The sequence below is a fragment of the Manis pentadactyla genome, chromosome 3 (assembly GCF_030020395.1).
Source record: "Manis pentadactyla isolate mManPen7 chromosome 3, mManPen7.hap1, whole genome shotgun sequence".
NCBI lineage: Eukaryota > Metazoa > Chordata > Mammalia > Pholidota > Manidae > Manis > Manis pentadactyla.
This window is the reverse complement of record NC_080021.1, coordinates 41,772,350-41,785,613: the sequence shown is the minus strand read 5'-3', so window position 1 is coordinate 41,785,613 and position 13,264 is coordinate 41,772,350. Positions and strand designations below refer to the sequence as shown.

Here is a 13,264-nt window from a genome sequence, read left to right as displayed (position 1 = left end):
CATGTCTGGAGCTGGGCTTACCACCTTCACTCCAAGACTGCTCTCCTGCTGCTTTCTCCCTCATTTCTGATAATACAGCCACAGTGCTTTCAGCTGCTCAGGTTGGAATTTCAGTCATGTTTGAATCCTCTCCATTTAGTTAGCCGTTTACTTTCTATAGCTATCATTTCCTGACAGTTGGGCAATTGCCATGCACTACATTAAATGTAAGGGAAATATATGTAAAGAGTATGGCTGTGGCCCCTAATAAGTACAGATTTTTACAGCCACTTTAATATGCATTGGAATCAGCTGGGGAACTTTTTAACAATGTAGATTCCTGGGCATCACTCCACCTATGAAATCAAGCCTTTAAGGGTGGGCCCCTTATTTGTATCTTTACTACAGGTGACTTCTCTGGCTCTGCTGGTACTATGCTCAAAACCTAGCCACAGACATGAAGGGACAAGGTGGAGGAAATGAAAAGTTCTGGGCCCATTAAAGATCTAAGGCAGAGAAATGGTCTGTTTAGGAAGGAGTTGCCTTTAAATGGGGCAACCAGGGGCAGGTGCTAGGGACCCATGAGGCTTTTAACAAGGGCCAGAACAAAGGGCCTGAATATTGGAAGACCAGGCTCGCTACCTGCCCAAGGGTGGCCAATCCTGAGTCCTAGACTCACAGTCTCCCAAAGAGAGTCTGTCCAGCACTGAAGCCTCTCTGTACATCCAGGGATGTGGTATGAGGCAAGCAGATGGGGGGAATGTGGTACAAACAGAATTGGGGTTCTCAGGGAGGTTTTTTTCCACTCAAAACTCTTTTCACTGCCTACATCTCCAGACATTTAAAGAATTGTGAGCTATTTTCAGACCTACTATGAAAAGAACTGAGGTGTTATCAGTCAGACACCCATCTAACCATTTCCTAAGAGGAGAGCTGGCATGACTCACTTGTGATCTGTCAGCTTCGTATCGATTTTTCTGGCAAATGCTGTGCATCTGCCAGGGCTGACTCTACTGGGAGAAGCTGAATGGTAACCCACTGTGTTCAGGGTCAGTCATTATAAAGGCAACTATCATGGGGCTGCAGCCTGAGTTTCTTTTTGTGGAACATGTGGGAGGAGAGGAGGGGAACCGTAATGCACCCCCAGGCTTCCCCACTGCTTGCTGACAAGAGGCCACACAGCGTTCTTCATGCCTCTCACAGATCTGAGATTTGAGAACTGCTTTTGGAATGATGTGCTGGTGGGAACCCATGGAGCCCCAGAAGTAAGTCTGGGTTCTTCCTCCAGGCAGGTGAAGTCACTCACTTCTCCTCTGCCCTCACTCTGACCTGGAACCTAGGAGCCAATGATTTGAGCACATTTAAATATGTTACTGTTTGTCATTTTTAAAACATGAGATTACTGATGAGACTCCCCATTTCTGAAGACGCCCTCTCATGTCAGGAAAATAAACGTTCCAGTCAGTCAAACTACAATATCCTACTGACCCTCTCGTTTACCTAAGCTCCCAGCTCCCATGGGACTATGTAAATGTGTGCCAAAGCTTTGGAACTACCAAGTCCTGATGCTGAGGGACTCGTCTGTGCTGATATTTCAGTAATGAGCCTGACGCCTGGCAACGAGAACCTGCTGCTGTCACACATTCAGAGACTGGGGCAACGGCCCCGGCATACACCCCAGGAGACAAACCGAGAGACAGAATTAAACCCGCCACGAGCCATCATTTAGCTGGGTGCAAAGCCGTGTGCCAAGTCCTGTGGGGAGTGCAGTGGGAATGGCTTCTCCACGTGCCCTCAGACCCAAATTCTTTCACATGTGTGCCATTGGGCAAAAAGGCCCCTCAGATGACCCCTCTAGGGCAGATCTGGACTGTCACAGAGGGCTGTACACATGTGTATGTGTCTGTGCATATGAGCACCTGTGTGCATGCGCATGTTTCTCAGTATCTGTGAGCCTGTATGCATATCTGGGTCTCTGTGTAGATGTGCGTGTCTGTGCAGGTGTGTGTATGTATCTGGGTATGGTTATGCCTCTGTGTGTCTGTGAATGTGAGAGTGAGTGAGAGGGGCAGCCTTACCCTTTAGGCAAGAGAGGTGGAAAGAGCTGCTTTACGGGGCTCACATAGACATTACTGCCATAGAGAGGCTTTCTCTGCATTCCCCCCAATTTAAATGATGTTTTCTACACGCATGTCTCACAGCATCCAATACTTTTCCTCCTTAGCTCTTGCTATCATTTGTCACTTTTGTTTACTGGGTGATGCCTGTCATCCCCTCCTAATTGGAAGCTCCATGAGCACAGGGCTGTTTATCTCTAGTGCTCAACACAAGGCCTGGCACAGAGTAAACACCAACAAATGGTAAGTGAGCCATGGGCCAAGGGGCCGGCATCAAGTGTGGGGGTAGGGACCCCTTAGTTGGAGTGAGGCTAGAGAAATCACAGGTCCTTGGGGAGTTGGTTTGATCTGCTGCATAACTGAAGCAAAGGTTGGGAGGCCTCTGAAACGGGGCTTCACTGCATGGACAGCCTTAGCAAAGCTTCCCAGGCTGGAGCCCTGTGATCTGCCAGTCCAGCAGTGCCACCACCAAGATTGGAAGGGACGGCCTCCCAGCAATGGGCATTTTGGAATGAGCTCCAGAACTGAGGAAGGGCTGCCAAGCTGTTCCCATTGAGTAATCACTAATGCATGAACCAGTTTTCCGGTGAATAACGCCAAAATGGATCAATATATAAGCACCTCTCTCCTCTGGGGCGGGCTCCGACAGCGACGACCCAGAGCTAGGCTTCAGGGCAGCTGTGCCCACTGTGGGGATGCAAGTATCGCTTTGCACTGGTCAGACGAGCACTCCTGACAGTAATGTTTCACTGCTGATCCTCCAGCAAAAAACAAAAACTGAAGACTAAATATGAGCCCTTCACTTACAGCTATCTTCTTTGTGGTTAGCTGAGCAAAATGTGGTCTGCACACTTATTGGGCCTGTCAGTTCACAGGCTGGGGCACTAACGCTGCTGCTGGGGCATGTGCTGGTGTGGGGAAGGAACTTCTAGCGTGAACTTGTCTGCTGTGCACTAGCTGTGAGATGCTGGACATGTTGTGGCACCTCCCTGGCTTCAGAGAAGAGGGGACATCTGAGCTAGGACTTACAGTGTGAGGAGAGGTGTAGGGAAGAGCGTAGGCCCAGATTCCTGGGGCAGGAACACTAAGGACTGTTTTGAGAGCTTGACATGCATTCATGCATTGAATTTACCCAGCAACCCTGTAAAATAAGTTCTATTCTTATTCTCATTTTGTAGATGAGGATATTAAAGTGAGCAGGGGTTAAGGAGTAGTGTTTGGTCATGTTAAACTTGATGAGTTATGTGCATGACATTAAGAATGCCTGGGAATGGAGTTTTAAGAAATCTGGGCTCAAGGAAGGAATTCATGAGCCATTAGCATACAGGTGTTACTGAACTGAGTGTGATGCTGTTGACAAACATCAAAATCACCATAAAAGACAAATCTGCAAAAGTCATCTCTGAGTTTATTCTGAGAATACTGACTGAATATTGATATTGAATTGAATACTGATGGTGTGCTTTCCAGTGGTGCCCTTGGAGATACTTCTAGGTACTAAGAATAGTTCTGAGTAACGATGTAGATATACTTTTATCTCCCCCTGCCCCCCCTGTAGTTCAAAACCTTGTTTTACGGTTATAACATAGCTAAATATAATATATTCATTTTTTTAAAGTTTACAATTCAGTGGTTTTTAACATATTTAGTTAGTTAACCATCACCACAATCAATTTTAGAACATTTTTATCACCCTAAAAAGAACCCCTGTACCCATTATTTCATTCCTTATTTAGTGCTGACCCATATTCTCTGGTATGGGTATACCACATTTTATTTACCCATTCATCAGTTGATGAATACTTTTATCTTACAGTCCAGTACTGTCTGATATTTATTAGAATCACATCATCCAGATACTGTAATTTTACATTTTCTCATGCATGTTCACAAGAGGCATTCATTGTGTAATGAACTTCCTTAGACACTGAAAGTTATTACCAAATATTCTTTCTCACCTCTCTTCTCCTGCCTTCCCAAGCCTCATGGCCAGTTCAAATACCCCTTCATTGAAGCCTTCCTCAAATCCCGCTGCTGTAGGACTCCATTGGTACCTTTCTTATTACACTTAGCACAGACATGTGTCTGTGTGCCAGCGATGCCCGACACCCAGTGGTAAGCATCAGCTCTTGGACAGGAACCGTGTTGCCTTCGTTTCTGTATTTCCACACTTAGCACAGAAGCTGGCACGTGGCTGGTGCTCCACATGTTTGTTGAGTAAAAAAAGTGCACGTCACCAGAGCTCACTGGGTGCCAGGCAGTGTACTAAGGACTTTGTGTGCTTTACTTTAGTCTCATTTGCTTTTCACAATTCTCAGAGTTTGTTCTCTGATAAATAAGGTAGGACTTCTGGTGAGGCTGCGTAACTCACCCAAGGTCATGCAGCGAGTCAGTGGCAGAGCTTCAAAGTCACCTACCTTTGAGGAGTACCTATTTGTAAGAGAGGTAAGCTCTCTTGCCTTTTTATAACAACCTTAAGAACTAAAGAAATGAATGTTTCAAATTGGACAGAGTAAGAATAGGCCTTTTCTGCCAGAAGCTGTTGCTTCCTTTCAGCCCAGTTAGAAATGGTTACCCTACATAGACAAATATTGTATGCTCTTGTACACATTGTACATATTTGGTATCATTGCTTTGGAAAAATGTCAGGGAACTGGGCAAAACATCGGGATTTGCTGAACAAAAATTAAAAACTAGCACCCCATTAGATTTATGTGAAATTGAGATCACTTTGCACTAAGAACTTTCAAAACATTCTGCTTGGGACTCGTGTGATTGCCTGCCACACTTAATTACTGAATCATACTCCAAATCGCTACTTACTGGTTAAAGCAATTAATTTACCCTCAAAATTGGAAAGCCTTGCTGAAACTTTTAAAGGTCCATGTTCATTAGTCACTAATATCAGGCCCTAATATCAGATACAATTTTCAGAGACCACGTTCTAACTTTGTAAACTGATTCATGGTCATCAGCTGGTATGCTTTAAAAAAAAACAAACTATAGACTTTATGAAAGGTCAACAAGGAATGAACTCATGAATTTGCACATTGACTCATCAATAATGGAACAGTTCTACATTTCAGGTTTCCTCAGTGCATCTTGTTTTTTAACATCATAGACTTTTGTTCCAAGTGCATTATGTCTTCTCATTTAAGTATTTTTGCTAAGAATATTCTCTTTCTAAATAGGAAAGAAAGCTGCCATGGAATAAATGGGAAGGCTGAAAAACTGCACAGCTGCAGGACTGCCCACATCCAGCATGCTCTGTATACACTGGAACATTAGAAAGAGAATATTTAAAAGCTGTTAGCTTTAGTGTCAGGTTTTATTTAGCTTCCACTCAACTAATTACATTTTACCTTGGAAAATTCTAAAAAACTTATAAAACAATTAGTTGCTTGGCTTAAACACAGGAAGGCACTGAATTTTCTACTAGAAAAGTTTTAGAATTCATTGGCTTTAAGTGCTCTCATAAAATGGAATAGACTGGTTTTCCTACTGAGGAAATGTGGGGTATGACACTATTTTGTAATTTTTGGTTGTAATCGTTATTTCTATCATGCTAAAAAATCCAATTTCCCTTTGCTCTCTTTTTTTTTCTCTCTTCATATCCTTCTCTTTTCATTGAGAATATGAAGTGGCTTATGAATAGAACAATAAAAATAGGAAAACAGCGATAGGTAGACCAACTTTTTAAGGGATTCTTATCTGTTGGCTGACTCAAGGCCTGAAGGTATGGTGCCTGCCTGATCAGCCTAAATCAGTTGTTGTGAAAATGTGGTGTGAACATGTTGCTGAGGGTTGGGGGTGCGAGGGCCAGGGGCATTATGGTGTTCTCTATCTTGGCCCCTCAAAGAGGAAGGCAGGGGTTAGCCTAGTCTCCAGGAGCCTTGTGCCCTAGAGATCCCTGTCGCTATGGGTGGCAATACTCACCTGTGGAATATTCCAGAGGGTTCTATGAGCAGAATCTGAACAACAAATCCCCTCCACGCACATTACCATATTTTACTTCCCCAAGAACCCTATGAGAAAATTTAAAAATTGCATGATAGGGAACCAGACCTTTCTAAGTATATAGTATCTACTATCAGACTTCCAAATAGTCCTTTTTTTTTCCTTTCTAAAAATCTTCCAGTTTTTATAAATAGAGTATTGGGAAAATGTTAAGTATGTAGGTCATAGAACTCCTTAATCCTATTACCTATAAATTTGATTTTGAGTTTCCTGGGACCAAAGTAAATTAAATAGGGAAATCTAGTCAATTACATGTTTCGTATTTTTAAGGATCAAGAATGCTAAAACCTTAATGAAACAACACTTTAGGGGCATAATTTGAAATTTCCTGATGGGTCTTCACAAATGAGGCCATAAATGTTGGCCTTCATACTATCTCTAAAATAGAAAGGACAGTCTTAAAGTGGGGTGAGAGGGGAAAGCTTAGCTTAACCTAACAACTTACTTTGCTCTAGGTAGAAACAAATACATTCAAAAATTGAATATGATTTTCCTTAGTGCAAATCACTACCTGAGAGTAGGCCAGACCCTTAATGGAAGACACACCTGGGTTCTAGGAGACTCTTTCTGCACCTCAGAAGTTACAACACACTGGCTAATGAAAGAGCCCTTTCCCTCATTCTTGCAAAGACAATGTACTAAACTGAAATGGGTTAAAAGTTTATTTTTTAAGCTACTGTCTATGTGACATATGCCAGGAACTTTGTTAAGTATTTTACATGTACTAGAACACTTGATTTTCACAACTGATGCATTTTTACAGATTAAGAAATCGAAACACAGATTGGCTGGTTATTCTTGCCCAGGGAAACAAAGTGTAAAGGAAGAAGAGCTTGGATTGAACCCAGGTAATTCAGCTTCTTGAGGCCATGTACCTTCTACTCTGCTGATTAATGTTCCTCTACTCAAAGACAGACTTTGGTAAGGAAAAGAACACATTTCAGTTTACAAAAAAAAACCAGCTTTCAAAGCACAAGAACTCCACAAGTATCCCAATAATGAAGGAAAAAAATCCCTTGTGCAACTCATCTTTGAAACGTAAGAACACACACCCTGCTTTTTTCCCATTACATGTAGAAAGGATGTCATTTCAGAAAATGGGGATTCCATTGCAATGGAGAAAAGGTACAAATCAGTAAACAATTGCCCTCTCCTGTTTTAAATAAAAAGCTTCTCCTTCTAAGACAGATCAGAAGGACTTAGCAACCCTGTGAAACACTCTAAAGCCAGAACTCCTGTGTTTATTAGGCAATGTGGTGTGGTGGAAAAAGCAAAAATTTTGGACACAGACAGATGTGCTCCATGCTGGCACTGACTATTTTTGTGACCTCATTTAATTTCTCTAATTCTTTCTTTTCTGAAAAAAAAGCTATGCTTGTTGTTGTGAAGGTTTCAGATAATATATCAAAAGCACATGGCTTAATAGATGCTCAAAAATGAGTTGATGTTATTATTATTGTTGTTACCATGATTACCTGGATGTAAGAGGAGAGGTCAACCTATTGATTAATGATGACATTTTGTTGTTTGAGCTAATTGCATTCAATGAAACTCTACTTATTACCAATTACATCTAATATCCTGGTAAGCACTGTGGGGACACAAGATGGATAAATACCAAATCTCTGCTTTCAGGAACTCTACAAATCCAGTAATGAGATAAACCAAATAATTATAATAGAGATTGGAAGCATTTGAGTTTGGTGGAAGAAAGGGCTCAAATAAAGCAATAATGTAAGATGAAGTCACGTTGGTTGGGGCATGTTGCAGGTCTTGAATGCTAGGAGGCAGAACTCACTCTTAAGTTGGTAGGGAAAGTTCTATAAACAGAAGAGTAACACCCAAAATCCGAATTTTATTTTAAGGAGCTTAAACAAGTAAAAAAAAAAATGGTGCCAGGGAGTCTGGCTAATGATATGGTCCAGCATGAGCTGAGCACAGACTGGGAGTCTGGCTAATGATATTTTTCCAACATAGGTGGAACAACTGAGTTGATCATATGCTTTCCTCTCTTGGGGTCTTTTCATGACTCAGGGAAGTGGTTGGCTGAGGTTGTGGGTGTTTTGTGTGGATATGAAACAGGAGAAGCTGAGGACAAGCCACCACTGAGTGGCATCAGACTACCTAACTGAGGTATACAGACACCCTAGATCCAGATCTTATCAGATTGTCCAAAAACTAAAGAAAAATAGTTCTCTCACTAGAATTCAGATTCCTGGGCTTTGGGGCCAAAAATGAATTATCTAGTACTCTAAATAGAATTTTGATGAAATATCTAATTAAATACTTGTGCCTAATAACAGGTTAGTAATGCAATGTAACTCCAATTATTTTTTAAAATGATATTCTACTTAGAATGTTGTATTATTAGTATTTTCAGGATTTATTTTAATCATTAATCTTTAACATACAGGATAGGAAACAAAAATAGCATTCTTACTGAATGCTAATGTGTCAGTGATATGAAAAGATTTCCTGTGACTAACTTAAAAACATCTTATTAATGCATTATATAATTTCTGCTACAGAAGCTACATATCCTTTAGTGAGTAGAGAGTGATTTTAAACTTTAAGGATGTGATTCAGTAAATAAGTAAAGGAAAGAAATAGAAAAGCATATAAGTGACTTATGTTAAGTTATTTAGCATCGTGTCTGACACAGTAAGTGCCCCAAATAATAGATGCTATTATTTTGAAATCCATTGAAATAAATACATTTTCTTCTCCAATTTACTTTGGCCAAATTAACTCATATTATGAACATACAACTATGCTAAAATAAGCTAAGTGTATTGTAAATCTGTAGAAATGAGTCATCTAAGTTTATTAAGTCAAAGAAAAACTCTCTCATCTACAGGAAAATATATCCAATGATGCTGGCTTTTTCAGCAAGATTAAATCCTCACTTGTTAGCTTCAATTACATTTACAACAATACTGTATTAAAGGACGGGGGTGGGCAGAAAGTACATTTACCTATTTTTGTAATGTTCTCAGCCATCAAATAATAAGCGGCTAATAATAATAATAATAATAATAAGCTTCTTCTTAAACTCATTAAAATAACTAGAAACTCTCTTTCCTAAGCATCATGATTAATCAAGACTTACTGACTTGAAGGTTTCTTTCATGGCTTTCTTTGATTTTTCAAAACTTATCATAAGTTCCTTTTCTTGGACTGGTATGGGGTGGTGTGAGAAGAGAGGAAAAATTTTAAAACAGGTTATCCTGAAATGTTCTGGTGCTTAAAGTTTCTAAAATAAAATAATGCCCTTTGTTCTTCTTTTAAATATGTGTGTGTATTTTTAAAAGATATAAATATAAGAATAGGGTATGAAGGCTATTTACATAAAAATTACAATATTCAAATTATAAAATTCAATATTTACTATTAAAAGGAGTACCCTTGTTGAGACTGAATTAGTGGTTAACAGGCCTCATTGAATTAATTTGCATAAATTTTGTTATTTAGCCAACTGGACTGAAATCTTTATAGGTTTCTTGTTATTTCATGCAGGTAGTTTTTCTTGGATGATAGCAAATCAGTCATTAGATTTCATCAAATCTGGCAAGGTATTAGGTTACTGAAAAGAAAAACAATTAAGAAAGGAAAAAAGAAGAGACGAATGTTCGAGTTGAGCAACTCATCTGATTGCCCCAGACTCCAGTACAGAGGCAGTGAAACACATTTTGTAAATTTAGTCTTCATTTCCAATAGCCTTTATAAATTTTTCAATATTTAAGGTTTCAATATTTAAAACAGTCTTATAATTTATATCAAATTACACAATTTACTGTTTGTAAGGACTCAACAGAGCAGTGACAGTGTTACTTCAAGGCATTACCTAGGGCACAAATGCCATTTTAAAAAGGAACAGGAGCTTCCAGAGATGATATACCTTTCTTGGCAGTGAACTCGCTGGCATTTCCCTCCTTTCCCCTCCAGGTAGATAAGCTTGTTATCCCCTCCAGGTAAATAAGCTTGCACCTCCCTGCTCCCTTGAAATTAGGAGTGGTCATGTGACTGTGGCTGCCCTGACACATCACTGCTGGCTCAGCTAGTGTGCGACTTGTCAGTGCTCCTTCCCTTGCTGTGGCGACCACCAATGCTGCCGACGGTGAGGGCTCCACCAGTGGGGTGTCTGGCTGTGAATGGCAGGAACAGGGCATCTTGCCAACTGAGGGCAGGCATGAGGCACAAGTGAGAAATGGCTTGTGTTATTCCCAAGCCACTGAAGCTTCAGCAGTGTTATCACTACATGATCTATCCTGTCATGATTAATTATTATCTTCCTTGCCTGGAAAAGACAGATTCTAGGTGATGAGTTTAAAAATGACGTAGAGATGAAATGTGCTAGGTGGCACAGTAAAATTTATTTGTCTTTATGATTTATACAAAGTAATTAAACGCACAGAAGAACAAACACCATCAACATGGCCATATGTAGCTTAGGAAATGACTGGTCCCAGTTCAATCATGCAAATGTTCATTCAGCTTAAAAATGAGTATCTTTTTAATAGTTTTAGCTTTTATTTTAGTCCCCAAGGCTTGCACAGTTCTGTATAAATGCTTTTGCTATTTCATTATCATTAGGCACATGATGTTTACCAATTCCCAGGAAATAAATGAAATCAACAAAAAAAGTCCTGTGACAATTGAGCACATTCTCACAGAAATAAATTTGATGAGCTGATTACAATTTGATATAGTTCAGCTATTAGACCTACACATGAAACATGAAACAATATTAACAAATTACATTTGTCTTAAAGATTTATTTCTTTTAAAACAATTATCATACTTTTTTGTGCAAGGATTCCATTGATTTCTTTGGTTTTAAACATTATAACTGTCTGACCTAAATATATATTGTTTGTACCAAATACCACAAATAAAAAAATTAAAATTTCAGAAGGTAAAAATGGAATTATTGCTTCAGTATAAAAAATGCCTGGCCCACTTGGGTAGGACTGCTATTATTGCTTTACTTCTGTTGGAAAACTATCCTGGAAATAAAGGAATGTACCACATAGTTGCCTGCTTAAAGTATAATTTGGTTGCATATTATCAACTATTAACATGCCCTTACCTTCACCAAAGCTATCCCAATCTTGTCCTTAAAGACAAAACAAAGTGAAATAGCATAAATAAATAAGTTTACCTAAGGGGATACAATAAATAGCCTACTAGATAACAATAAAGAATACTGTAACATAAAGCCCTTCAGTGCTGTACAATTAAACAACAGTTTTGGATTTTCAAAGTCTCTAAACACAGCCTTCGTTTTATAACATAGTTTTAGTGCTGGTATGCAGCTGACAGATCTAAAGAACACATTTCTGTTGTTTTCATCATTTAAGAATGAAAACATAGTGGATACAGTTGTAAATTCTGCCTTTTGGGAATTTCTGGGTATGTACCATCATCAGTTTTTGACTATTGTCTAGTTGTAGAGCATAAATCTTAGGGATTAAAAAATGATCAGAATATTCCTCTAATTCTTAGTGGTTTCTTGGTCTCCAGAAAAGTTAAAGAAACAGAAAAAAATCAGACTCAGAAGTTCTGCTGCCTTCTTTTCTTTGCATCCATTGCATCCAGAATGGGTTGTCTTTTTGCAGTGTATCTTTGACGAAGCTCTTCTATTTCTCGTTCCATCATGGGGTCCAGCGCTTTTAACCGCATCTGTAATTCTTCTAAACTTAGATTTTTTAACTGGATATAGGGGAAAAAAGTGAAGATACTAATAGAGTAAAATTATCTACAATAGGTTGAAGTCTAATGAGCTTTAGCACAAATATTTCAGCAAACTCCTTACATCATCTTTGAAATATGGTTCAACAATTAAAATAGGAATTGCTTCCCTGAAGAATCAAGAAACCACATCTTTGAAGAACCCCAAGTAATTTGCAACAAGACAATTAAAAACTCTGCTTTTAGGAAAGAGCAAATGAAAAAAATTAGCTGATGAAAAAATGTATTTTTTAAAAAGGCAGACAAATCCACCACCTCCAACAAACAGACAGATGTTCTGGATATAGTCACTCTAATCTCTCAAATCCTCGCCAGCTATGGAGGACTATGATAATTATGAACACTTGCGGAAATCACCCAGGAATGTGACAAGATCAAATGCAGGTTAAATTAACCAATGTGTCCTGAATTTTACCAAATGCTTAAAACTTAAGTACTGGTTAATCAGAAAATGGAATTATCTAGAATACTTTTATCCCTAGCATTCTGATAAAATAGAGTTTTAAATTTATGATTCAAAATAGCCCGTACAATATAAACAGTGCTGTGTAAGTTCTGATATGGGCTGAGCCAATTTGAAAATGAAGTGCCTGTCAAATTTTCACTGTATACATTACAGCTTGACAATAATGGTATGATTCATCTAAATGATATTTTGCCTATAATGACTTAGTTTGATTACACTGGCTTCTGGGGAAAACACTAGCACATCCTTTACTGGTTTTCTGTGTAACAGTAGGAGAGAGACCTCATGTCTTGTGTGTATGGGGGATAAAATCTGTTCTATGTAACAGGCATCCTGAGCTCTACTGTAATTATCTTTATGTCCAAACAGCAAGATATGGATTATCTTCTGAAAAACATATTTTAGGGATGTTTTATAGGCTTAAGCTGCCCTGAGATATATGACCTAACACTTGGGCTTTTATCTTATTAACATTAAACAAATCTAAAACTCTCATCTCCTTCAGAAACTTTTAAAGCAATGGTGGCAGGCAGGTAGTTTAAAAGTATCTATTAAACCTTACTATGATTAACAGAATGCTATTATATACTCAGCCTCTTGGTGGGTACTCTAAGGAAAGAAAAAAGGTACTCAAGTATTTCTTTGGCTTAAGAAACTTCTGAGTTATTTGGTAGTGTAAGATTAGCAACTATACACATTTAGGGACTGATCCAAGACCCTATGCAATTAAACCCTATTGTATGTGGTACAGATTATAGGGAGAGGCCTTCACTTAAGCCCATGAATAAGCTTCTAATGTGCAAAGTTCTGCATGCTCACATGTACACTTTCCTGGAGAGAGCATCTGTTATTTTTTGTTTTTATTAAGCAGAGTCCCAGCAAAAAGGGAGAAGCTTCATTATAAATTCCATGGAGAGAAAATTCTCTCTGGGGA

At 39.0% G+C, this 13,264-nt stretch overlaps 1 protein-coding gene across 3 annotated transcripts in view; it reads right to left on the bottom strand.

The window, feature by feature from the left end:
- Positions 1-10,467: 10,467 nt before the first annotated feature.
- STK3 (serine/threonine kinase 3) overlaps positions 10,468-13,264 on the bottom strand; it is a 354,002-nt gene continuing 351,205 nt past the window's right edge. For all 3 annotated transcript variants that reach the window (XM_036875911.2, XM_036875929.2, XM_036875938.2), the window contains one exon: positions 10,468-11,825. In XM_036875911.2, coding sequence (XP_036731806.1) covers positions 11,667-11,825 — 159 coding nt within the window. In that variant the 3' untranslated portion in view covers positions 10,468-11,666. The remainder of the gene's footprint in view (positions 11,826-13,264) is intronic.